General features: G+C 40.3%; 1 protein-coding gene across 1 annotated transcript in view; it reads right to left on the minus strand.

Annotated features, from left to right (window-relative positions):
* Positions 1–23,213, minus strand: part of LOC121955187 (tyrosine-protein phosphatase non-receptor type 14-like) — a 52,800-nt gene extending 29,587 nt beyond the window's left edge. Inside the window, exons 1-3 of the mRNA XM_042503032.1 lie at positions 22,858–23,213; positions 7,590–7,989; positions 3,264–3,439 (exon numbers count right to left, since the gene is read on the minus strand). Of these exons, the coding sequence (XP_042358966.1) occupies positions 3,264–3,439; positions 7,590–7,763 (350 nt within the window). The 5' untranslated portion in view covers positions 7,764–7,989; positions 22,858–23,213. The remainder of the gene's footprint in view (positions 1–3,263; positions 3,440–7,589; positions 7,990–22,857) is intronic.
* Between the last annotated feature and the right edge of the window lie 1,454 nt (positions 23,214–24,667).

Raw genomic sequence — 24,667 nt, forward strand, 5'->3', positions numbered from 1 at the left:
GTGGAGGGGGGAAGAGAGGGGAGCAGAAACAGATGAATGGATGGACGGGAAGAGAGGGAGATCTCGTATCAGGTTACACATCAGTCAAACCCTGAACTTCAAAGACCTGACCACATTATAAAACTCACATTACTTTCTCAGTAAATCTCATTTACTCAGAGGAGGCAGAGTCAACAGTCCGTCTTTCTGGTTTCTGGCAACAAATTAAGCTATTTTAAACTAAAAACTAAGTCTTTTCTTACTATTTGCTGTTAAAATGAACTGAAAACAATAAGTTACATCTTAGGTGGGAGCAAATTAACATATTTTAATTTGAGTAACAAAATATGATGTAGCATTTTAATTTTGAAGTTTCTAAAAAAAAAAAAGGGTAAATCAAACACCCAAAAACCAAATCCACTTACTCCTATTCTGTTTTTACACACAAGCACAAACATACTTCTCTATGTGGACACTTAAATATGTTTAAGTTCCAGCAGAAGTCCCAGCTAAACCCACATAAATAACAACGTACAAACCCCAAGCCAATTTCTGCCAAACTTTTACTTTCTCTGTCCCCACTTGTCTCCCTCTTCACCTCTGTCATTCTTTCTCCGAGTCCTGCCCTCCCCTACTTTCTCCATCATACCAGGTGTGTAAGAAAAACAAAGATATGCCTCACTGGATCTGACCCAAATCAACCCCAAGTCAATAAATTACCTTCATTTTAAAAAAGAGGGCTGTTAGCTATATCTGTCATCACACTGACTGATGTTCTCAGGCAGTGTAAAAGCAAAAAAAAAAAAAAAGCCTTTTAAAGATTTTTTAAACCCTTGATTAAGACTGGGTAGTAAAAAAGTGTTTTGAACTTCATCAAAAAAGATTGTTTTCAACTTGATGTTAAGAAAAAAAGCGACGGGGCTTTTAGGAGAGCTTGCCTCGGGGAGCGTGTATGTTCTTACAATGTGGTGTATTGTGACTAACTCTTCTGACAGGGCTGCAGCTGGCTCATGAGAGGATTCTTGGGGGGAGTGTGTGAGGTGCGTGAGGTGAGGGAGTGGGAGTGTGTGTGAGTGTGTGTGTGTGTGTGTCTGTGGTGTGTGTGTGTGTGTGTGTGTTTTGTAAACCAGACATCCATCCCCCTTCCCCCAACCCCCCCCTTTACCCCCAGCACTTCTGCTGGGAGGAATGTGTGGTCCGCCTCCTACGCTGGACGGCTGTGCCAACATTCCTGACAAACAAAAAAAAAAGAGAGAGAGGGAAAAGGAGGACGAAGGGATAAAGAAAAAGTAAAAATGTGGGACTGGAGAAATGTGATCTGCTCTTGATAAAAGAGGGACTTGAGGTGACACTATGTAGACAGATTGTAAGCGAAAGAGAGGGGCTTGAGAAAAAGAGGTGGCCATTGTTCCCTAAATTGCCCCAAAGGCCCCATCATAACCCCCTTCAACCCCAAACCCCCCCCCCCCCCCCACACACACACACACACACACACACCATAAAAGCCCGCAGGGGTTTCCTGGAATACCATCCCTTTACCAGTGCAGATCCTGGCTTCTGTATAACGAACCTGCAGACACACACACACACACACACACACACACACACACATGCCACACACACAGACACACACCGTGAGTGCATAAGTCCGGTCACTAATACAAGATGATATCATTATCTATGTAAAGAAATAGCATGTTCACTCCTGTCTCTTGAAAAATGAGGAAATTCAACAGCGTCATATTTAACACACTCACACACACACACACACACACACACACGGTTTAAAACTAACTGTAACATCAAAACGTCAAGCTGTGACCTGCAATCGACCTTTCCCACATCCAGCGAAGCAGAAGCCGCAAATTCACCAGCTCAGTGCGAGGCAGACCTGAGTGTGAGAAGGAATCTGAGATGGCAGACTGTCCGCTACACGCTGACCCCTGGATGCCCTTTTCACAGCCAGCTAACATGCTCATTCACACTCTTTCTCTCACACACACACACACACACACACACACACTGTGGATAAGGAGAAAATGTCTGCTGTTGATGATGCAGATACACCTTAGCCTGATAATCAGAAAGCCACTGTTGCTATTTTTAATAAATGTAACAAGCTAGCTAAGTAGGGAGATGGCAGCCCATTTTATAATCCCATCTACTTAGCTCTGATTAGTCATCCAAAACAGCCGTCAAACACATTGCAAACAAAATCAATTCAGAGAACTGGGGCCACATGAATGCACCTGTCTGTAACCAGACTGCACAAAGTCTGCACACAAGATTCATTGCACACAGATTTATTGTTTTCCTGTGGTATCAATAAGAGTATATCTCTGTGCTCAATGATAATTTGTATATGACATCTGTTTATGTGTTTATTGAGCCGAGGAAATTTTGTTTGTTTTTCTACTAAGATTTTATTAAAGGGATGGTTCATCCAAAAATTAAAAATGAAGTCATTATCTACTCACCCTCATGCCGATGGCAAGTCAGGTGAAGTTCTATAGTCCAAAAATCCCTGCCAGAGGTTCATGCGGAGGCATTGCACTCATCTCCCAAACAATCAAAGCAAATGGTGACCAGGACTCAAATGGTAAAAAAAATACAGAATAAAACCACAAAATGTCTCCATACTTCGTCTGAAGTAATCCAATTGTCCTGAGACCCCGACATGCCAACTTGTTTTGAAAAATGTCAATGGAGCTATGTTTATAGCCTTGTTGTAGCCTGTAGCTTGTAGTGTGGAAGCCACATGATTCGGCATGAGGATGAGTAAATAATGACTGAGTTTTCATTTTTTGGTGAACTATTCCATTAAGCCACAGAAACATGAGAAACAAGTAAAAAAAAAAACAACAGCGAAACGTAAAAACTCTTCCTTTCAAGTTGGAGCATATTGGCAGTACATGGGACATGTAAGAGCCCATTTATGCTCAAGATTACATACGTGCACAGTAAAAAAAATTAAACCTCTTGTCCTCTGTTCATTAAGTTCATATTTGTGCAAGTTTTCTGAGAGTAAATAATAAGCATCTAAAAGGCAAGAAGCAGTAGACTCACTGTATCTGGCTTCTTTATAGACAGAATCATTTTCTAATGTCCAGAGTTAGTTAAATGTTATCGAAGAGCACAGATGGCATTGACTGACTTTAATGTTTACAAAGTAACACGGAGAGCTTATAACAAAGAACATTCGAAGGCGCTGGTAAAAAAAAGTCTGCAGCTGTTGATGTTTTTACAGATGGAGGTACTGTAAGTGGCATTTGGAGATTCTTTACCTGGTGACTTCTTGCTCCAGCCGGGAAACATTAGGCACGTAGAACATGACTCCAAAGAAGAGCAGCGGCTCATTGCCAAATTTGTCAAGCTGCTTCTTGAGCGGTTTCTCCAGCTCCACCCAGCGATGGGCCGGGGCCTGGGTCTTTCCCTGGAACCATAGTCCGAAGTAATTGGTCTGGAGCCAGGGGAGAGAGAAAAGGGAGGTCAGTGTGGTGCGCAGGGTCAAGGGATGGGGATGATGGAAAATGAAACAGGAAAGAAGAGAGTGGAGGTGGGATAAGGAGGAAGCAAAGATGAGTTGCATAAGCTGGATGGAGAGAGATAACAAGAACTTGGGGAAATGGAGGAAATGGCTAATGGGAGTAGAAGTACTGGGATGGGAAATAGGGGTTTGTAGGGACGGAGAGAAATAGGTTGAAGAGGGAAATGGGAAATTAGTTGAGAAATACATTGGGGATAATTGAGCAAAGCAGAGAGGAGATTAATAAGCAGCTGAAATACAACAAGCACATATTTCTCCTTCAAATCTGATCAAACCTTTGACGTCAGCAGCATAACTCTATTAAACATAAATATTAGCCTGGACCCCTTGCTCGTAAGATTATCCTGTGAGAAAAGAAACAGGCAATGATCCTATCTCACTTAATCAAAACAAAGTCCCTTGCCTATTACAAACTCCTTCAGTGAAACACCTCATCTAAAACATGCCGTATTGATTACAACACCGGTCCAAACAAAAGTGACTGAGCTCGTAATTGCTGTAACCAGTTTAGACTTCAAGAATCAGCAAATATCTCAAGTATGGATAAGAAAATTGATTTACTTTGGGATGGTTCCTGATGTTTCACACATTCTGGATTTTGGCTATAAATCATACAGAAACCTCTTCCTAAGGATCTGGGGCAGGTTTCAACATCCCATGATTTGCAACACATGATGATTTTCCTGTCACGTTTCACTCATCAAAACAAACACCATACTTGCAACCCACGCATGACCATGCAAGATTTGCAAATTTATCTACAACGTGGGAGACAGAGAGTCAGTTGTGGAGCATGACTGCTGCCATTTGCGATCTGTGTGTAAACAGCTCAAAAACAGGCCGCTGACATCAACAGAGATGGTCTCTAAAAGGTCCAGTGTGTTGGATTTGCAGAAATGGAATATAATTTAATTAATATGTTTTCTCTAGTGTATAATCACCTGAAAATAATAAAAAGTTGGGTTTACGTAACCTATAAATGAGCAACGTATATCTTTACAGGGTCCTTGCACATGGAGATTGCCATGTTGCATCGCTATGTTTCTACAGTAGCCCAGAAAGGTCAAACCAAACACTGGCTCTAGTTAGAGCTATTCGCATTTTCAAGTTGACCATCGTGGTTGGCAGCCACTCCACCATGAAAGCGGCAAAAAACACTGATTTTTTTCAAAACATAAAACTGCTTTATTCAGTGTTTCCACAGGTTTAAATCACTGAGTCATTTTGTTTTGGAGAAGATGTGGATATCTGTATCTGTGGATAATTCTGCTCCCAGTAAAAACCTCCTGAACATCTGGATCCAAAGTTACCAGAGAAAACAGGTGAGCACAGATTTGCAGGTGCTGGTCTAGCGGCAAGTCTATGACATACTGAAAAGCACTGGCAAAACACTAGCCCCCTTCATACCACCGGCTCAAGGCGGGAATATTGCACCATAATGCTGCCTTACTGTTATGTTTAAAAGGTACTATCACAAAAAGGGGATGACAGAGTTGTCTCGCCTTTGAGCCGGGGACGTGGGTAGTGACAGTGATGAATGGAGGATTTTTAAAAAGGGGCAGCTGGCAGGACAGGATAATGTGTGGATTAGTTGTGATGTTATAACAACGTGTTATGCATGTGACCAGCTGTAGGAGATTTAAAAAGGAGCTAGGAGCTGTTAGCAACTAACGCAAAGAAGAACAGCAGCCCTAAACGTCCGTAAATTGGGAAAGCAATAAGATTTGGGAGCTCTTTACCGAGCAAAGGACAGGATCAAATAAAAGGTTTGGTGATTAATTATTATGCCGTTTTTACTGTTTAAAAGCGCTGCTGACGCATATGTCGAACTAGAGGCAGATGCTGTTGTGTTAAATGTCATACCTATCATGCCTCTTTTGCTTCCACAAGGTCAGCATACTGTCCAAAATCACACACTGGACTGGAGTGATGCTGACGTTTTTTAGCTCTGTGTAAAAATACAAAAGCGGTGTAAAGAAAGGACTTCATAGCGGCCCTATAGCGTCATCTCTGTATAAAAAGGTTGTAATATGCAATCCTTCATGCTTGATGCTACTAAATTCCCCTAAATCGTACTCGCTGTCGCTTTAAATAAAGATCTCACTAAGTTTGTCTAACCTTTTTGTGCAGATAAAGCACCCATACTACTAGTGGCTAACAATGTCATTTAAAATTACACTATGATGTTGCATTTGTGTGTATTTGTGTGTGTGTATCTGTGTGTGTGTGTGTGTGTGAGTGTATCATATCATGAAGAGGTAAGCACACCTGTTTAGTGCTTGTTCTGCTGTTGTGAAAGTTGTAAAGCTGCAGCTGCAAGGGCACACACACGCATAGAAACACACCTTGCCCACTTGAAAACACACACACTCCATGCCTCAGGTACAGCAATAAAGATGAAAACAACAAATTCAGGCAGACACACACATACACACCAAGTCCTGAGATGCCGTGCATGCATGGGGACAGACGGCGGCAGAACCTGACGCGTCACACCACCTTATTTATAACATCACTGACACCTGGCAAATACCACAACACTACGTGAGTACGCACAAGTTCACCGCCCCTCTCTCTCACTTTGTCAGCAGCTCCAGCTGGCGCGGACTCACAGTTGAACACACGTATTCATCTAACTCAATCAGTCATCAACCAAACAGACACAGTCTTTCTCTGGTCTGTGAACAAACTGCACCTTTCACACACAACACAACAAGCCCCGTTCAAAGCCACATACCTGTGTTAGTGCAGGGCAAGGTGGTGCTTAAACGTTTCTGAGGGAAAAGTAAAGAAAATCGGGGAACAGACAGAAAGGGAAGAGAGTAAATATGCAGAGAAAGCATGGACAGGAGGGGTGAAGTGGGACAGGGGGATGAGCTGTATCTCTTTCTTCTGCAGAGAAAAGAGGACAGAGGTAGCCACGCTTCGTTAGAGACAGACAAGGACCCCGCAGGAGAGAGACAGCAGAGGGCAGGGAGACACACACGGGGTGCGGGGAGAGACACGTGGCCATCACACACACACACACACACACACACACACACACACACATTCTAACAATGCATATATTAATGAGTTCAAGTATGGGAGTCAATGTGTCTTTCTTGATGATTTATGTGGTTGATATGACCTTGCATACTGAGATATGAGTTGATATAAATGAATTTGTCGTACACTCTGCCTTTAATATGTTTGGATTTGGGCATTGTGGACCTTGTTGTGCACCAAAAAGCATGACAGCTTCTGGCAACATTAATTTTTTTCATTATTTTTTTCCAACAATGACATGAAGTACTTTGATTTGTCAGTGATTTTTATCCTGGAATAATGCAAAATGTAAAAATGATTTGTCTTTTTTTATCCATTATAATTTCCTTGATTGTTCCAATGAACTACTGTATATGACAATATATAAATATTGTGACATAGCCTTACATATATTGTGATTTTATTCCAATTTGCCCATATTAACATTATATCTGTTACTTATACAGTATTTCTCTCAAACGTGGTGGTGATTAAGTTTGAACAATGTTCCAAGTGCTGCTTGGATGTAGATTAATGGTATTTTGCAGTGGCATCTCACCAGCAAAAGGGCTAAAATTAGTACATCCACCCGGTTGTTGTATTTCTATCACTGCCAATACAAGCCTGTCGGAGCCAATAGAAACCCGCGGCTACAGCAGACTCATTTGTCCAGGTAGTGAATGCCAATTGTAACCTTTACCATTAAAAAAAAAGCCAGATGTGAGCTGGTGTTAGTGAGTTTTTCGTCCAGTGGGAAAAAGGCTTTAGTGTTATCTATTTGTTGAAGCTGAAAACAGCTGATATTTTACAATTGGATCATTTTCATGGCATTAAAATGTGACAGAGTCTCCTGTCAGGGTGATAACACCGAAATGTGTTTGAATTAAGAAATCATTACAGAATTCAACATGTAAATCAGCAATTATAACCTGTCGTAGAGGTTACCCTGCTTGGATCAGGTAAAAATCTCCAAAACTTTCCAAATACCAGTTTTACACGAGTATGTACATGGCTCACATAATAAAAGACTCCTCACCTCCCGTAGCTCCAGCCTTTGGGCCACCGCCTCCAGACATTCCTGTCCCGTACTCTCCACCGACAGAGTGCATTCAATCACATTGCTGTCCAGGAGGCGAATCCGTGTCACAAAGTAGTTCTTGCTCAGGACATTGTAGCGCCGTGTGCGCCGCAGCTTCAGCCGGAAGGGCATGGCTGGCTGGGGGTCGCGGCTGAGTCAAAGGTCAAAAGTCACTTGGGAGCAAGCAAGCGGAGAGAGGAGTGGGCAGGCTTTATGACCTGGCCGCTGCCCTCCTCACTCTCGCACGACGCCAGCCACGCCACCGGGTGGAAAGATGCACCCTGGCAAGGCGCTGGCCCATTCCCAAAGATGTCCGGAGAGGAGGAGGAGGACGATGAGGAGGAGGAGGATGAACGTGCTGCAGGGAGAGATAAAAAGAGGAGGATCAGTCAATAACAAGAAGCTACAGATAGTTTTGTGGATTTAAGCTTTCACATTTGATCCCACTGGAATGCAAAAACAACGTGATAGTCAGTAAACATTCTTCCTATCAAACTTTCCTGCACAATATATTTCTGCATGTTATCATCCTGCCTACCTCCCATAAACAAGGAGAAACAAAAAACAGACGAGGCCAGCAGAATCACCAGCGATAACAGGAGCAGCAGCGGCGCAGCGATATTAGCTGAGGCAGGAATCGCACAGTAGCAGACAGCTTTATCCTATAGTTATGGCAGCTGCGCTCTCTTCAGCCCCATGAGGCCCAGCATCGGGCAAAGCTGGGAGACAGAGGCAGAGATGTAAGGCTATGGATGAATGGACATCAAACAGCCGAGCGCAGACATCCATCTGAACTCGGCAGCTGGCTTTGAGGAACTAATGGAGCTTCTAAGTCTCATATCTGCCTGTGTGGGAGGCCTTTCCTTTCCTTTTTATCTCCCCTCTCCCTCTCTCTGCCCCCCGATTGCAGCACAGTGCCAGACATTGAAGCGTACAGTGTAGTAGTGTGTAAGATCACACACATGCGGTGGTGGCATAGATGCTGCCACAGAAACACTGTTTGTCAGCTACTGCCCACAAAACAGAAAATGTCACTTCACGTTGTCAATTAGAAACTCATAAAACTGTTAATTATTGCAACAAAAGTGGAACATTATGAGGAGGAGAAGCCAACACACACACACACACACACACACACACACACACACACACACACACAAACTGTGGTTTTAAGGTTGACAGGTCTTTGGGGAACACTTTAAACACAACTCTGAGTTAGTCATCACTTCTTAGCTTTCATGTCTGTGATGAGGACAGAGCTTTGAAGTAGAGCAGATGCAAACACTCGCATATTTACTATATTTATATAGTCACACCTGGAGTATACCACATATATTGAAAGCAACAATTAAAGGCAAACTTAAAAAAACCTTCCCAGGTTAATATCTGGGCCACAAAGAGATACTCAGAGTTACCACAGATTTTAATGGACAAAATTTCAACACTTTTCGTGACTTTTCAAGGACCCATAAAAAAAAAATTCTATGACCATCCACAACATATATCACAAAAAGAACTGTATTGTACATTTACTTCAAATGTTAATTATATTCTTATGGGCGTTCCACTGACACGAAGCAGTAGAGCTCCTAAAGTGGGGAAGTGAAAGCCAACAGTTCGGTTGTCCCAATGGCAGAGCTGGGATCGAGTCTTATCACTCAAGTCCCAAGTCAAGGCCAAGTCAAGACTAACATGTCCAAAAGTTCAAATCCCAATGCTTTCACATATCCGTTCTAAAATGTTTATCAAGTTGGTTAAAACAAGTGTGACTGAACTTAAACATAAAAAAGTAGTGCTGATGCTGTCAGATTGGTTAAAAAAAAAGGTAGATCTCAGGAATTAAAACTTTTTTTATTTTGTCAAGTTGAGTCTAATGTCGTCAAATTAGTAACCAGAATCTGACTCAAGTCCAAGTCATGTGACTCGGGCCCACATTTCTGCCCATTGGTTAATTTGTTAAAAATAAAAAAAGGCATCCGTTACAAACTGCCACAAAATGCAGTACAAAACTAAAACAATGGGGGCATAGGCATTAAACCTAGGGATTCATGGCCCTTCGTGTTAAGTGACAGTCACAACATCATTTCTCAAACATATAAGCATCAAACTCAAGTCGAGCATAATTCTAGCTGGCTGGTATGCATGAAGGGAGAGTCGGGACAGAGGAAGAAAATAAAGAAACGTATGTGATGGGAAACAAAATGTGATGCATTGACGCATATTACAACTATATGATGTCACCAGCTACAGAAAATAAACCTGTTATTATGTGAAAAGTAAGATAACTGCAACAACTTCATTACACAACAACAATATTCCATGACTTTTATAAAACTTTCTAAAATGTTACTAATTCCATGACTTTTCCAAGTTTTCTATAGTTGTGGGAAACCTGGATAAAGCTGGTTCTGACAACCAGAATTGAAATGGCTAAAAATCGTGTCATTTTCAGGGTGGTGGCCACTTTGTTGCCTTGTTAGACGAGAACTACACCACAAACCTAGGCAGGAAAAGAACAACCTCTTCTCCATACAAAACACTGAACATTACAAAAACCTCAGAAAAGTGCATGAAAACGGAGAAACAAAACAAGAAAATGCATTAAAAATGCTGAAAATGGATGCAAGTCATTGAAAAATGTAAGCCAAAAACATACAAACGGAAGAACGAAAAGACCAAAATACAGCACGACAATGCTCCAGTGATCAGGAGAGGAGAAAAAGGGGGGGAGGAGTAGAGAGGGAGAAGGAGGAGGAGTAAAGATGGAGTGGATGTGTTGCTTCTTGTCCCGGGTTCTGGCAATGTGCTGTTGATAGTCAGCTTGGACCCTGGCCCAGATTCCTCTCTACCCTGACTGGAAAAACAGAGCACACCTGACACAAGTATGCACCACAAGGAAAGAAAGCGTGTTTGTGTGCGTGCATGTGAGGGTGTGTGTGTGTGTGTGTGTGTGTGTGACAGGGCTGAGTGAGCGGGAGAAGAAAAGACACAGGCGAGCGAGTCCTGAATGAAAGAGCTACAAAGTGCTGACTTACAGCCGTGTTGTTTGGTACAATTTGAATCACGCTTAACAGCCGTGCCCCTTTGGAAGCCGTAACACATTCCTTTCTCCTGAATCCATCGGAGACAGCACACTGTAATGTGGCATCATCTTGTGTTTTTTATTGGGCGTTCGTGCCAACAGACACACACTGAGCAAGAAAACCACAGTGAGGGAATAATTGGGCTACAGTGGGTGAGTAAATCAGCTTTGGGATATATGACCCCAGCCACCGCCACCTGACCCAAACCGCTCTGACCCTCCCCTTTAGCTCTAGCTTAAGGGAAGTGACATCACAGGTTGGCGGTAAAACCTCCCAAAAATACCTCAAGAAATATTCCCGAGCACAAAGGCCCTGCGAGATCACTGTCAACAAGGACCAAGACGCAGATAAACACGCAAAGACACAAATAAAGACGCATACTTTCACTGTGCAGTGTACAAACATAGACATGCATGAACAGAGCGGACCGCAAACACACAGGATCACACACACACCCACCAGGCTCTTCAGAGGTTAGCCAGAGGACCAGACAGCAGTTAGAGCAACTCTAAACTAGTAATCAGTGGCATGGTTGGAAGTGTGTGGTTGAGGAAGGCCAGACAGACAGACAGACAATAGCCGGGGACCGAACCCACTCCTCGACACAAAAAACGCTGCTGCAACGCAACTACAGCGCTGCAGCAGCATATCCCCGACCATCGTGTTTATTTCCAGCGTGCAAAAACAGCGTATACGTTTATGAATTTGCACATTGTAATTTTGTGGCGTGGAGAAAACGAGAGGGAAAACTGAGGGAAGAGGGTTGTTTTTCTTTTTCAGAGTAGCAAGCTTTGGCTAAATATATATGAAACCATTCCCATCTTCTGTTGTGTTTGTTCTTTATCCCCCTTAGACTGGTGTGGTTAGGGGCAAAAAGGTGAAAATAAAAAAAGAGAGAAAATCTTTTTTTTCTGTGTGTGCTTGAACCACAAGTATATCATTTCTTCAGTATTGTTTGCAGATGCATTGTGTGCCAATGAAGTGAACTTTTTAAAACAATGTTTAGTGTTTAGAAGCCAGTCAATTCATAAAAGGAGAGCAAATCTGAAAGTCTGACCTCTCAGACCTGTGTACTTCATGTGTACAACTAAAGTTTACATTAAAGCGACTACAAAGATTGTTTAACTGGTTGCAGAACAGTTTCAAGTTAATACTAACGCCTCTTTATGACCTGCATGAGCAAACGTGGCCATCAGCCAAGAAGATTCGTTTTTACGGTTGTTCCTTGTGCCTGTCCCCGTGACCGATTCCCCACAAAATCCGATGAAATGGTTAACGGCACGCAGACTGAAGATCCTCTTTCAAAAAAATAAATTTTCCAAGACAAGTTTTGCAGTAAGTAGTACGATGGTCAGTTGAAAGGACGCAAAAGGAGATTTTTCATATGAAAATTACATTTTTGTTGTTACCTTTTTGTGGCCGTGGCTGATACTGGGGCAGGATCAGCAAAGAGAAAAAAGAAAAGAATTAACCATAAAGCAAAAAAAAAAAAAGCTAAAAGGGACAGTGATAGAGCCCAGTCATAAACATGAGTCAACCTTGATCAGTCATTTAACAGATTTAGAGAGATGCAGGATTAGAAAGGATGAAGATAGACTGTAGTATGTCTATTTTATTAATGACGAGACGTAGTTTTACATAAGTATATGAATTTACTATGTGCAATATCTAACTACATTCCATATGCAACTAGTCTAGCTCTTATGGAAGATGAAACAGTCAGTGTAGCACTTTTTATTTTATTGTGTAAATCCTTTTTATTTTTATTTTTTTATTGTAGAGCTGCGCTCATAATTTCGTTGTAAGCTCTGCCTACAATGACAAATAAAGCATTCTCATTTCTCTTTCTCTTAAGTTGGTGACTAAAGCAAGGCTGACTTTGTTCCACAATCATCATAGTACAGTTATTTATATTACATCGTCACACACAGATACACTATCTCATCACTATGCATCCTGTAAACGGCTGTGTTTTAAAAAGGAAAATACTATTAAAAGTAAGTTGTGTTTATCTTTACTTTCTTCCAAGACATATGAACATCTAACAATAAGACATGAGGTGATGCTCCCTCATGCAAAAGCCAACAGTCACGTGCAGTGTTGTAAACATAGTGAATTTCTTGCTAGATTTAGTGACTTTTCAGATGCTCTCACTAAAAAAGTGACTTGTCATATCCTCTACATTTTGCATTTGTATTCTGTTCTTATATGTATAACTTTTCTGTTCATGTAGTCAGTATTTTGTGGTCTCTATTTTGCATTTGTATTTGTTTTCTTTTTGAATTTCATGTGTCTCTGAGTACCTAGAAAAGGGATATGTAAGTCTTATCTGTTATTACTATTATTATTGTTATTATTAATAATTGCTGTGAATTTAGTGACTTAATCAGACCATCAGGAAAAAAGAGACAGATATATTATAACTCTTTTCCATGCACTCTGCTCAGAGTAATGGCAGTCCACGGCTCTTAGCGTAACATCTCCCCCCTCTGTCCTCTTGCGCCATGCAGCAGGTGTGGGACAGGAAGAAGGAGAAAGGATGCGCTTTTAGACTATTGTTGGCATCGTTGTCCTGCTCTTTGTTGTACTTGGGGGAGTTTGAGCTTCTAAAAGCCCAGCTGATGTTACTCGAATTTACACAAGGAAAAATTAAAGTCCCTGTTTTTTTTTTTTTTTTGTTTAAAAACGAGTCAGATGGGAACATTAAAAAAAGTAAACCAGAGACAATGTTCTCAATAAACTCATGAAGCTAATGTTATCTTAATTTGCTCGCTAACCACAGTTGATAGACCAGCAACAGATGTTATTGCAAACAGCTAGAAGTGAGAATCATGCTTATGTCTACCTCTGTTGAAAATAAAAGGACTCAGTGATGCAAAAATCAAGAATTTAAATTGGACCTTGTCCCCTGTTATTATTGTAAATTGCGTGCTATGATGTGTCGTGCGGGAACGAGAGCTTGACAGGTGCAGCAACAATGACTAATGTGAGTAGAAGTAGGGTTTAGCAGCAGTTGATGCTATGTGTTAACAGCTGACAAAAGACGGATATAAAATGAGTTAAAAAACTATGTTGACACAGGTTTCCCCCCCAGGGTGTGATGTTTTGCTGCCAGTCATCTCTCTGCTCAGTCAGGTGTGGATTCAGCACACAGGGGCCACTTGAGAATTATAATCAAACCAAAACAAGCTGTGACTAACACCAGCCATGCAGAAATACACAACAAGTACAACCAAACTGTGGCGTTTAGTTGCTCGTCTGCAGGTCAAACACTACAGGAAAACACCTAAACTAAAATGTTTAATTTTACTTTATTACTTTTGCATTATTGACAGAAAGACAACAATTATTACAAGCACAGTATCAGAGCTGCAGGTCTGGGTGCTGAGTCTCGTCTCTCTTGGGGCAGCCCGTCTGTTGCCTTGCTCCATTCACATCCACACAATAGCGGGAACAAAACAGCACTTTGTCGCCTACTGCTAAGACCATTAGACGCAGGCCGCCGAGAACTGAGGACGCAAGTGTAGCGTGTGTAACTCAATCAATCTGATCTCTGTTGCTTGTCTCTGTCTGAAATACCAACACCACCCCCTTCCTCCTCCCCTCCAGTTACACATGAGCGCTATAGCAAAACAAAGGGGTTAAGTGCTTCACGGCTCGTAACTACTCTTCCTCCAGCATAGTCCTTTTACAGTTTGGTCTACGAGCCTAAACTAGGCCTGAATCACTAAGAAGGAATTCAAATCAAGTAGTATTTACAGGAAACATGCTCAAGATGCTTGTTCTAACATTGGAAACAAACAATATTCCCCAATTGTGCTTTGTTTTTTTGGATACTCCTGCTACCTAATCTCTCGATTATTTTTTTCTAATGAAACCATCAATCCAGTGTTGCAACAAGGTCTGATGCTTTTTGGTTTTATATATTAATCTGCAACCCTTTTTCTCGCATAATCATTTGGTCTATAAAATGGAAGAAAATAGTGAAAAATCCCCATCAAAATACCACTGAGCCAAGATGTCCTCAATATTGCTTGTTTCATCCAACTAAAAGTCCAAAGCCCAAAAGAATTTGAAACAAATCTTAATTGTAAAGACTGGAAGCAGTACATGTTTGGCAGTTTTGTCAAAAAACCCATCAATTTTTTAAAAAGTTGCCATTCTAGTTCATTCATTTGCTCACGAAATGTTGGAAAATAGTTCAAATGAGCCAATAGTATTCAGTTTTGTGTCCAACTAAGTCTAAAACACAAACATTTCCAATTATGTAAATTACAGTAAAACAGTCAACTATGCTTGATGAATGACTTTAGGATAAATCCATTATCAAAACTCTTGTTGAGTTATCAATTAACTGACTAATAGTGTCAAACCAGAGAGTTAGCATTCACACAGAGGACTCCCAACTTAAATACTGTATGTGTCCGCTGCCTCCCCACTTATTTGATTTTTCGTTTTAAAATGCACAGGTATTGCCTAAAATACACCTTGTGTTCGCACTGCTCTGGCCTTTTGGAACCCCAAACGGAGACATTTGAAAATGCTGCGGACTTCATTTTAATTTGAATAAAAACTGTGAATTTTGAACTATGACATCAACATCAGCTTCCCAACAGGGTCTTAGTGACAACCTGTCAAGCCAAAACATTGCAGCTAGGACTACATACCTTTTGTAATTTTATCCTTCTTGTGCGGGTAATATTAACATTATTTCTTTCCAATTGCAACGGCATCCTTTGCTGATGCTCCCATTTAATTTGCATCATCTGTTTATATGTTTTCCATCACCTTGACTGCATCATAACTATGTGTTCCACCTCATCATCGGTCCATGCAAAGAGTGATCTGCTCTTACTTTTCACCATCTCCATTTTATTTTCTATAAGCAGCCAGCGGCTTAGTAGACAAACTGTTTTCTGTTTGCGTCATGTGATATCCATTTTCAGATATGTTATCTGAAAAGATATGGACAGAGATTATTTTTGACACCATGCTAAAATGCTTGTGTGTATGGAGATCCTTTTCATTTCTGAAGTGCTGTTTTAAAATCAAAAACATGAGTGAGGATGTGGCCTGAGAGCATTTTTACTTGTATTGTTTATCTGCTGACAAAACCATCTGTTTCTCCAAGGAGATAAAACACGTCTGCTCCAAAACAGCCAGATTTAGTCTGATTTTTCCCAAAAAAAAATCTTTCAAGGACTTTGATCCTCTTTTGCCCCAGTGGCTTACCATGGAGCTGAGACGAGCTCAGTCAGCAGTGAGATGTTTTGGGGAAATACAGCTCTGAAGTCTGCACACATTCTTGCACACAAACAGCCAATTTCTATCTGACCCTGGATCAGATTTGACCTGACTGAACCTTGCTGCCCAATTCACTCGAGTAAAACACAAACTATGTAATCTTTTACTGTATAAAAAAAAGTTAAGGGACATGCATGCACACACTGCACACAATTGTTTTGCCAGCATGCCTTAGGGACAGCAGGACACTGCACCAGGCCTGTCTCTGTTATCTGACACTCTGGCCATGTGTGTTTCTGTCTGAGCCAGAGGATAGTCGATGCATATGTGTGTGTACTTTCATGCTAAAAAAAAAACGGTAGACTTTAGGTTTCCTCACCTTATAGGAATGAACTTAGAAATACATTCCACAATACACTGTATGCATACACACAGCACTGCACGCACACACACATGCACACACGCAATATACTGTCTGTCACACAGAAACATTAGCAGCTGCAAACAGATGGTGGAGCCAGGCGGCCAGACAGTGTTTCTAACAAGCGCATCTGCTTTTTCACTTTCCAGCTCTCTTTTTTTCCCCCCTTTCTCTCTTTCTCGAGCTTCATCTCTGAGACAAAGACACACAGAAACACTAGCACACAAACACACACACACGTTCTCTCTACTACACGAGAGCACAGGGGACAATCACAAACACACAGAGCAGAGTGTTCACACAGAGGTGACATCCAGACAGCGACGGAGCCTTGTCTGAAAGCTTTGCACAGTCACACTCCCTGTCTCTCCCTCTATCTCCATCACACACACACACACACACACACACACACACACACACACACACACACACACTTTCTCTCCCTGTCTCTCCCTCTATCTCCACCACACACACACTTGTGCACAGATCAACAAGTTCAGCTGGAGGTTGAAATCATGCAAGCTACACTCATAAGTTTAAAGAGGTAAAGAACATCTCGTTCCTCTGTAAATACCTGATACTATCAGCCAGTGCTACAAGTGATGTTTGAAATTGGCGTGCATTTGCTCTGAAAAGATTCACTATGTCTTCCATTTGCAGAACTTGCTATGTATGTAGCAAATTTCCTTGTATCATCCTGTGCATTCAGAAGTATCTATCCACATTTTTCTATCTGTATCTGAGGACTGAGCAAGATGAAGTTGAAAATTTTTTTTTCAAATAACTCTCAAAGTCTGTTTCATGCATCCAGATATTTTGCAACAGCAGATACTTTCTTACAACTGCTAATGTCTCAACTTCCACCGCACTGTAGTCTTACTCTTACTAGGAATCTACCATTTGTGAAATTTTTGGGCCTAATCCCAATACGATATTTAAGATAATTCAGCCAATAGCCAAAACGGACACAGATGTTTTTGTTTTTTTGTTGTTGTTGACATGTTTATTTTGTTTTTGTTGTTATTTATTCCCCCTTTTGTGCCAGAGACGGTACTATTTTTGAATCATTAAGTCAAGCATTACACGACCTTTTAATGAGCACAAATTTAACCATAGAAATTTATGAAAAGACCTTTAATAAGGGTTACAAATCATAAGCACTTTACTTGATCAATTACTGAGCGATACATTTTTATTCTTTTTTTAAAAAGAACATAAAAACTGCTTATTTCAATGTATATATTCCTCAATCAAAGCTAACAGCAACATTTTGCATATAACTTGACAGCATTGCGTGGCCTTTCAACTGATCGATTAATTTTTTACGTTCTATTAAATTCTTAACAACCAATTATTTGATCGACAATTTAGTGCCAACAAAAGCTTTAATACTCTATATATCATATTTCCCTTTCTAACATCTGTTTTATATCGGTCAACACATCAACACATTTCTCCTTCCAACAACTGTATTTATTCAAGTTTCTCACCAAAAAATAAAGTTTTTAAGACAACATTACAACACATAATGTTATAATTCACCCATGCCCACTTCTCATTTTCACCAAACAGAGCATGAAAGCATCATAATGTGACTCTAAGTAATCTTTGTTAGCTGTTAGTTCCAACAACCAGCTGCTAACGTAAACTAGCTCTACTCTTTCTGATCTGAACTCAGGTTTGTTATTCACGATGTAACATTATCTGGGGGAAAAATTGGGTGCGTAGCCTGCAAGATCAATAGTTTATTGCACCATTTTGTCTCCAATAAGTCCTGGGTAACATGTTTTCTTTAGTCCCCGGGACAATGGGATACCGTTAGTTCAAGCCCTGCTTTTTAGTCTGCTCAAAACTGATGTGACACAACAGAAAAACATCGGCCACTGCCATAAAGGATTGTCATCTTATTCGCCGATAGGCCGATGGCAGTAAACAAGATGAATGTCAGCTTACACTGATGTTCAGCCAATAAATCGGTGCATGCCTAACTGTTCATGTATCAGTTCCTTGTGCAAATAAAAAATCCGTAATAAAAAGTTGCCCGTAACACAAAAATACTGCTTTCAAAATGCAAAATGCATTGCATATCAAGTGCAGAGTATGAATTGTGGAAAACTGGACCACTTGTGCAACGTAAAACGATAAATAATGCGTTGTTCCAGCTCCACATTGTTGAAAGTAAATGTATCATTGCACTCACACCACAAAGTATTACACAAAGAAAAGAAACTGCAAGAAAGTAACAGAAATCTGTGTTTGTAGGCTGCTGCACTGTGCCACAGTTGACAGTAACAGATAGGGAATGCCCAGTGTTTCAGACTGGCATTACCGTCTAAACACTGTCACTGGAACATGAAGTGGGGGAGGATCAAAGAGGGAAACAGCCCAACACTGGCCAGAGACTGGTTTTCCAAACCAGCGATGACGTAGCACTGCCGACTCATCCTGTGGCAGTGAAATCTGGGGATTGATGACATGGAGGCGTGGAGAGTTTGGAGATATGATTAAGTTGTGTGTGTGTGTGTGTGCGTGTGTGTACAAGCGTCCCTGCGCCCGATTGAGAAAATAAGATAAGTGAGGCAATGGTGAACAGGGCAGACAGGGAAGAAGAGGTGTGACACCGGTGTTTCTCAGGCTCTTATCATGTTGGTACAGGTGGGGAGGGGGGGGGGGGGGGGCACTGAGGGGAGGATGGACGGAGGGAATGACGGGCAGTGAGGCTGATAGTGGCGGCTCTCTCCACTTCAACAACAGACATATGGGACCATTGGCCATCACATCTGATCCAACCAAACCGCGGTGCTGTTCACATTTTCCATGCCCCCCCCCCTCCTCCTGGGAACCACATCACACTCACACAAACACACACACATGCTCAATCACCAAAAAGCCACTGAGTGTTTTCTCACAGTTGAACCTCGAGGCACCAACACTAATAGGGACCTCAATAGCACCGAGTTTACAGGCCTATGAAAGCAGCAACACTTTGGGGTTGCTACTGCTCACATCCGGCTGTATCCACCGCACATAATGGCCATGAGGAAAGGAAAATTCTCACATTTTACACCAGAGATCAAATGGAAAATGTCTCTGTGTGATGCTCTATTAGCAGGAAAGAGAAGTGGCCTAAATCACGTACACACTTCCACACAAAATACCCTTAAAAAATATGTCTGTTATGTTAAAACTGGGCCCGAGGAGAGGGGTCTGACCTGGCCTAGGGGGGCAGCTGTGATTGACAGGTTGCCCGTAGCACCTGGAAGGTGCCTAAAGGTTGAGTGTGGGAGAGTTGGGCAAGTTGCAGCACGCTGTCTGCTCTGTTGTTGTCTGTCGGGCTGCATGAGAGTTCAGCGCTTACACAATTTTGACAAAAGCACATCTGCAAGTCTCAATACACACACACACACACACACAAGTTACTGCACACAGTCACATAAACACAGCTCACATAATATTGTATATTATACTATTTCATATTTTTGGTATGCATAGGTGTACATTTCAGAGGGGTGCTGAGGAGATCGATATTTACAGCCTATGAAAACATGAAAGCATAGGACTTCTATTTTAGCGTAAATAAACACATTTTCAACCATAAATTGATGAAAGGGAGTAAACTGGTGCAGAAAATTTCAACAGAAAGGCAAGAAATGTAGTAATTGCCCCTATAAATCTAATTAAATCACTGCTTTCCTAAAACTCTACTTTTATATTTAATTCATATTAATGGCTATTTGTTTTATGATTAGAACTGTGTGACATATCTAAAACTAACATGACAAATGAATAAACGCATTTAGGGCTGCAATATTACTATCTGTATTAGCAATTCAACTACGAATCATGAAACGGAGGTTAATATTGAATATATTTTGATATATTGTGAAAATGTAAGCAAGGCCATATATTACCTTTTTTTAAATGTAATTCTGGAGAAAAAAAACACTAAAGACGAAAGGACATACCCCCATACACATACAATCTGAATAATAGGATTACTTTTTTATGCAGTCTATACTTTGGGATGTGCATTTCTATTTATCACAGTCTCTGTAACATCCAAGACCGTGGCAATAGTTTTTGTGCACTCTGAGCAAAGGAATTAACATTTGCCTATATCAGTAATATAAAATAAAATAAGATACATTAAAATAAAATCATGCACATTTCTTTAGGGGGAGAAAATTAATAAAATAAGAAATTGTAATCAATTAAAAATGGATAGTGTTTTAAGAATCAATATAGTTTCACAACACATAACATCACATATATACTGTACGTCTTCTGATATTTATTTACACCCCTATAAACCATGATAAATCCACAGCACTAAAAAGAGTTTTTATCATTATTTAAGCTGCCTTACTTTGTATCTCAACAACTTTATGTTGTTATTTTGTCAGGAATTCATTCAAATTTTAAGAAAGTGGTCATAGCCCTTCATCTGCAGAAAAACAAAACAAGCAGAGTTTGAAGGAGTTCTGTACATTTCTTGGCCTTCAGTTAAACTTCTATGACAAAAACAACAATAACTTCTCCTCCCTCCCTCTCTTCGAGTGCCACAGCATGCAGCACTTGACCAAAATTACAGGTGTGTTTGCTCCACGTAGCAATCACATGGACTTTAGACTAAAATGACCACTGGCTACACAAACAATGGCCACTTTTCCTTTTACATGCAGACTTGCATTATGCAGTAAACACCTATTAGGATCTTAGCATGCTGAGCATAAACAAAACATGGCCTTTGGGACTTAACATTTCAGGAGCAACTAGAATCTTTGTTTTCAAATTTGATGAGACATTAGATGTTTAACCCCACTCTGTTGTGTTTTGACTCTTTAACAAGCCCCACAATGAGGTGATGAGCAGCATGGACGAAGGCGGAACCTACAACTCTGACTTTTGGTCCTTTTAAATCCCCCACCAGTTTTAAAAGTGGTGTGTACTCCCCAAGCCACTTGCTCTGGCACCATGTAATTTACACAGCATGCCTTTGAGCTTATAAAGACAGCCAGATGTGTGTGTGTGTGTGTGTGTGTGTGTGTGTGTGCGGCCTACGCCTCCTGCAGCAGCTATATTTGCCTTTACAGAACTCTCCTCTCTTTTTTTTTTTTTACAGTAATGGTGGCAGTCTAAAATGTGCATGTCCAAACACATCTTTTTACACACTCACACAAACATGCATGCACGGTGTGAACACAGGGTGTGAGCAGGGCAAACAAAAATGATAACGTCATCATTTGTAGGCTCTTTTAACCCATGAGGTGACTGTAATCACCTTTGAGATAAATGCATGTGCAGCTCTAAACTGCCTGGATGCATTTTTACCTAAAAATCACAGACAGGTCGACAGCAGGTTGATTTCACTGTGCAGTTTCTTAAAGCTGCACTCATTGGTTCCTCTGTTTCAAAGCATTGTTGCAGGACTATTGTACTTGTATGTCACCTTCTGTATGTCAGTGTCAGGGTGTATCTCAGCAGGTCTTTTAATTTTTCCTTTATATTATGGTTGACTCACAGCATATATTAACATACTTTTGAGTATTTATTTGTAGTAACTTGCTCTCAGACTCTTTCTTGTTGTCAAACATCACCTTGCGCTTCATACAGCTCCAAATATTTGTCTGTTTTCTGTTAAACTAATACATCTCCTTGAATCTGTTTCTATAACAACAAACAAAAGCTATCACGACCTCTCAAATAACCAGAAAAAACTTCACAGAATAAAAACAAATAAGGTCTGAATCTCCCTGTACAATTTAACGTTGTGACAGTGTTTGTTTTATGTCCTCTGTGTTTTTGTGCTTGATGTTTCAAATATGATGGTTATTTTTCAATGTTTTAAGATGAAATGAAAATAAAACAAAAAAAGAACTTAATTTTGTGTTTGCTTTGTGTTTTTTATTGCTTGTTTTGGAGTTGCATATTTTGATTTTGTATTTTTGTCATTTGTAGTCTATCTGTAACTTATGCTGCTGCCTTTTTTTTTATCTCATGAGGTTTTTTTCTGGTTAAAATGAACAAATGCAAACACAATAGATCATTTGTTGAAGTGCACTCTGCATGGCATGTGTTTATTTGCCTCTGGATCCTAATGGAGGTTTTGCAGAGGGTTTACATAAACTCCCTTTAGACAAATACATTAATATAACTCCCCTCATTAGCTGAATTCACGCTGTTTTGCATTCACCTGCATGTTATTTAGGTACCTCTCATCATGCTTACCACAGAAAAGGAGGATTTGGGGCTGTGTGTGTGTGTGTTAATGTATGTTTATGTGGTGGAGGACGGAGGTGGGGGTTTAGCATGAGAATATTTGGGATCCCCTGCCTCCTGCCCTACGTGGCCCAGCCGTTTGGCCTACATTTTCACACTGCAGATTGATACCTTAAAACAGTGTCCCTCTTCTTCAAGACGAGTTTTGGAAGCAACCACGAGCACAACAAAACTGCTGGTGAAGATTTTTTTGACTCACCCTTGATCCTGAGCTACATGCCGTTTTCTGCTCCCCGCTGGAGAAACTCCTCTTTTGCTCGACGGCGTTTAAACTAACAGCAAACACGTAATCCTCGTGTATTCTGCGAAATAAGTCCTCACGTTCAAAAAACACGAAGTCTCGAGACACTCTTGAATCTGACGAGCGCGACTTTCAGAACAAAAAGTCGCCGTCCTGTCGCTGCTCCAACGCCAAAGTTTTTTTTTATTGTCCGTTTCTTTAAAGTTTTTCACGGAGCACAAAAGTTATTGAAGAACAGGAAAAAAGTTTCACAGCTCGGCCGTGGATAACTAGGACGTGGTCTTGTCCTCGCGCAGGGACTCTCGGTATGTTTATAGTAGTGGTCCCTCAAGTCCAATGGAGACGTTCAGGACAGGGGGAGAGAGGAGCAGATGATGCGTTCAAGAGCAGCAGAAAGCATCGGAATATCGAGATTTATTGTAAGTTAGTGTGAAGCAAAGGTTCTTGCAAGGTTGTTTTAGTTAAGTAAAACTAAACTAAAAACTAAAACTAGATGTGAATAATAATTTTAGATCAATTAAAAACAATAAAATAAAAACAAGACTGAAATGCTTTTGTGTCCTTCACGCAAAACTCTTTCTTTTTTTATTTAATTTTCTATTTTAATCAAAATTGGTGCACATTATACAGCACAGCATACCATCACCATCATTTTCTTTTTTTCTGTTTTAAAAAATAAAACAAAAATAAATTAAACGTTGTAAGATGTATATGTTACAAAATCATTCACACATGCAACATCATCACCAATAGTATGTTTTTCTGAAGAGAAGAAACAACCTGACAAACAAAGAGACAAAAAAGAGTAATCAAAAATTAATAAAATCAATAGTAATTTGAAAGGGTTTTTTTTCTTTTCCTTTAATTTCTTTCTTTTTTTTTTTGAGAATTATTCATCACACAAAACAAGTAATAGAGTCCATAACCACATATAACACTTCTCCGCATACAAGGCACATCGGTAAGAAAGATAACTTGAAAATACATAACATTAGTAACAGAGCCGAGTTGTTGTTTTTTCTTTTTACAGGTAAAATATATTAGTAATAAGTTACTCTGGGATCCTTAAATATTTTTAGCTCATCGTAAACTTTGAGGAGAGACGTTGCTTGTTCAACAACAACTACAGCTACATAACTAGGCTACGCAAGTGAATTTCCATCACAAACTGTTATGTTTGAACTTGTTAAATCTTGCCCCTGACAAACACACCCCACATTATGATTAATAAATAAAAAAAACTAAGACTAATCCTGAAACTGATAAAAACTAAACTCAAACCAAAAATGTTTAAACAACATAAATTGAAAATGAAACAAATCAGCCATGGAAACTGACTGAAATTAAACTTAATTTAAAACAAAAGAAACAAAAATAAAAACAATTTTAAAATAAACATACAAAGGTAAAATAACTGTGTTCGGTACCCTCACAAAGGGTCCCAGGAGAAAGCCAAGGGGTCATGGGATGATTAAAAGTATAGCAATAAAGTATTAAAAGAGGCTAGCTGTTTGATCTTGTTTCCAGTGTTTTTACTAAGCTAAACTAACTGGCTGCAGGTTTTAACATATTTAATGGTGAACTCGTCATCTGTACTGGACTCACTAATCATTGTCTCTGTTGCACATCTGCTCTCAATTCTGCACATTACTATGTTTGCACGTCCATCTTCACTTTTTGCACATATATTTGCACATTTTTTCTTTTTTTATTGCTCTTTTTGATTATTTTATTTTATCCTATGTTAAGTGCCTTCATTTGTATTTAA

Source organism: Plectropomus leopardus, chromosome 16 (assembly GCF_008729295.1).
Source record: "Plectropomus leopardus isolate mb chromosome 16, YSFRI_Pleo_2.0, whole genome shotgun sequence".
Lineage (NCBI taxonomy): Eukaryota > Metazoa > Chordata > Actinopteri > Perciformes > Serranidae > Plectropomus > Plectropomus leopardus.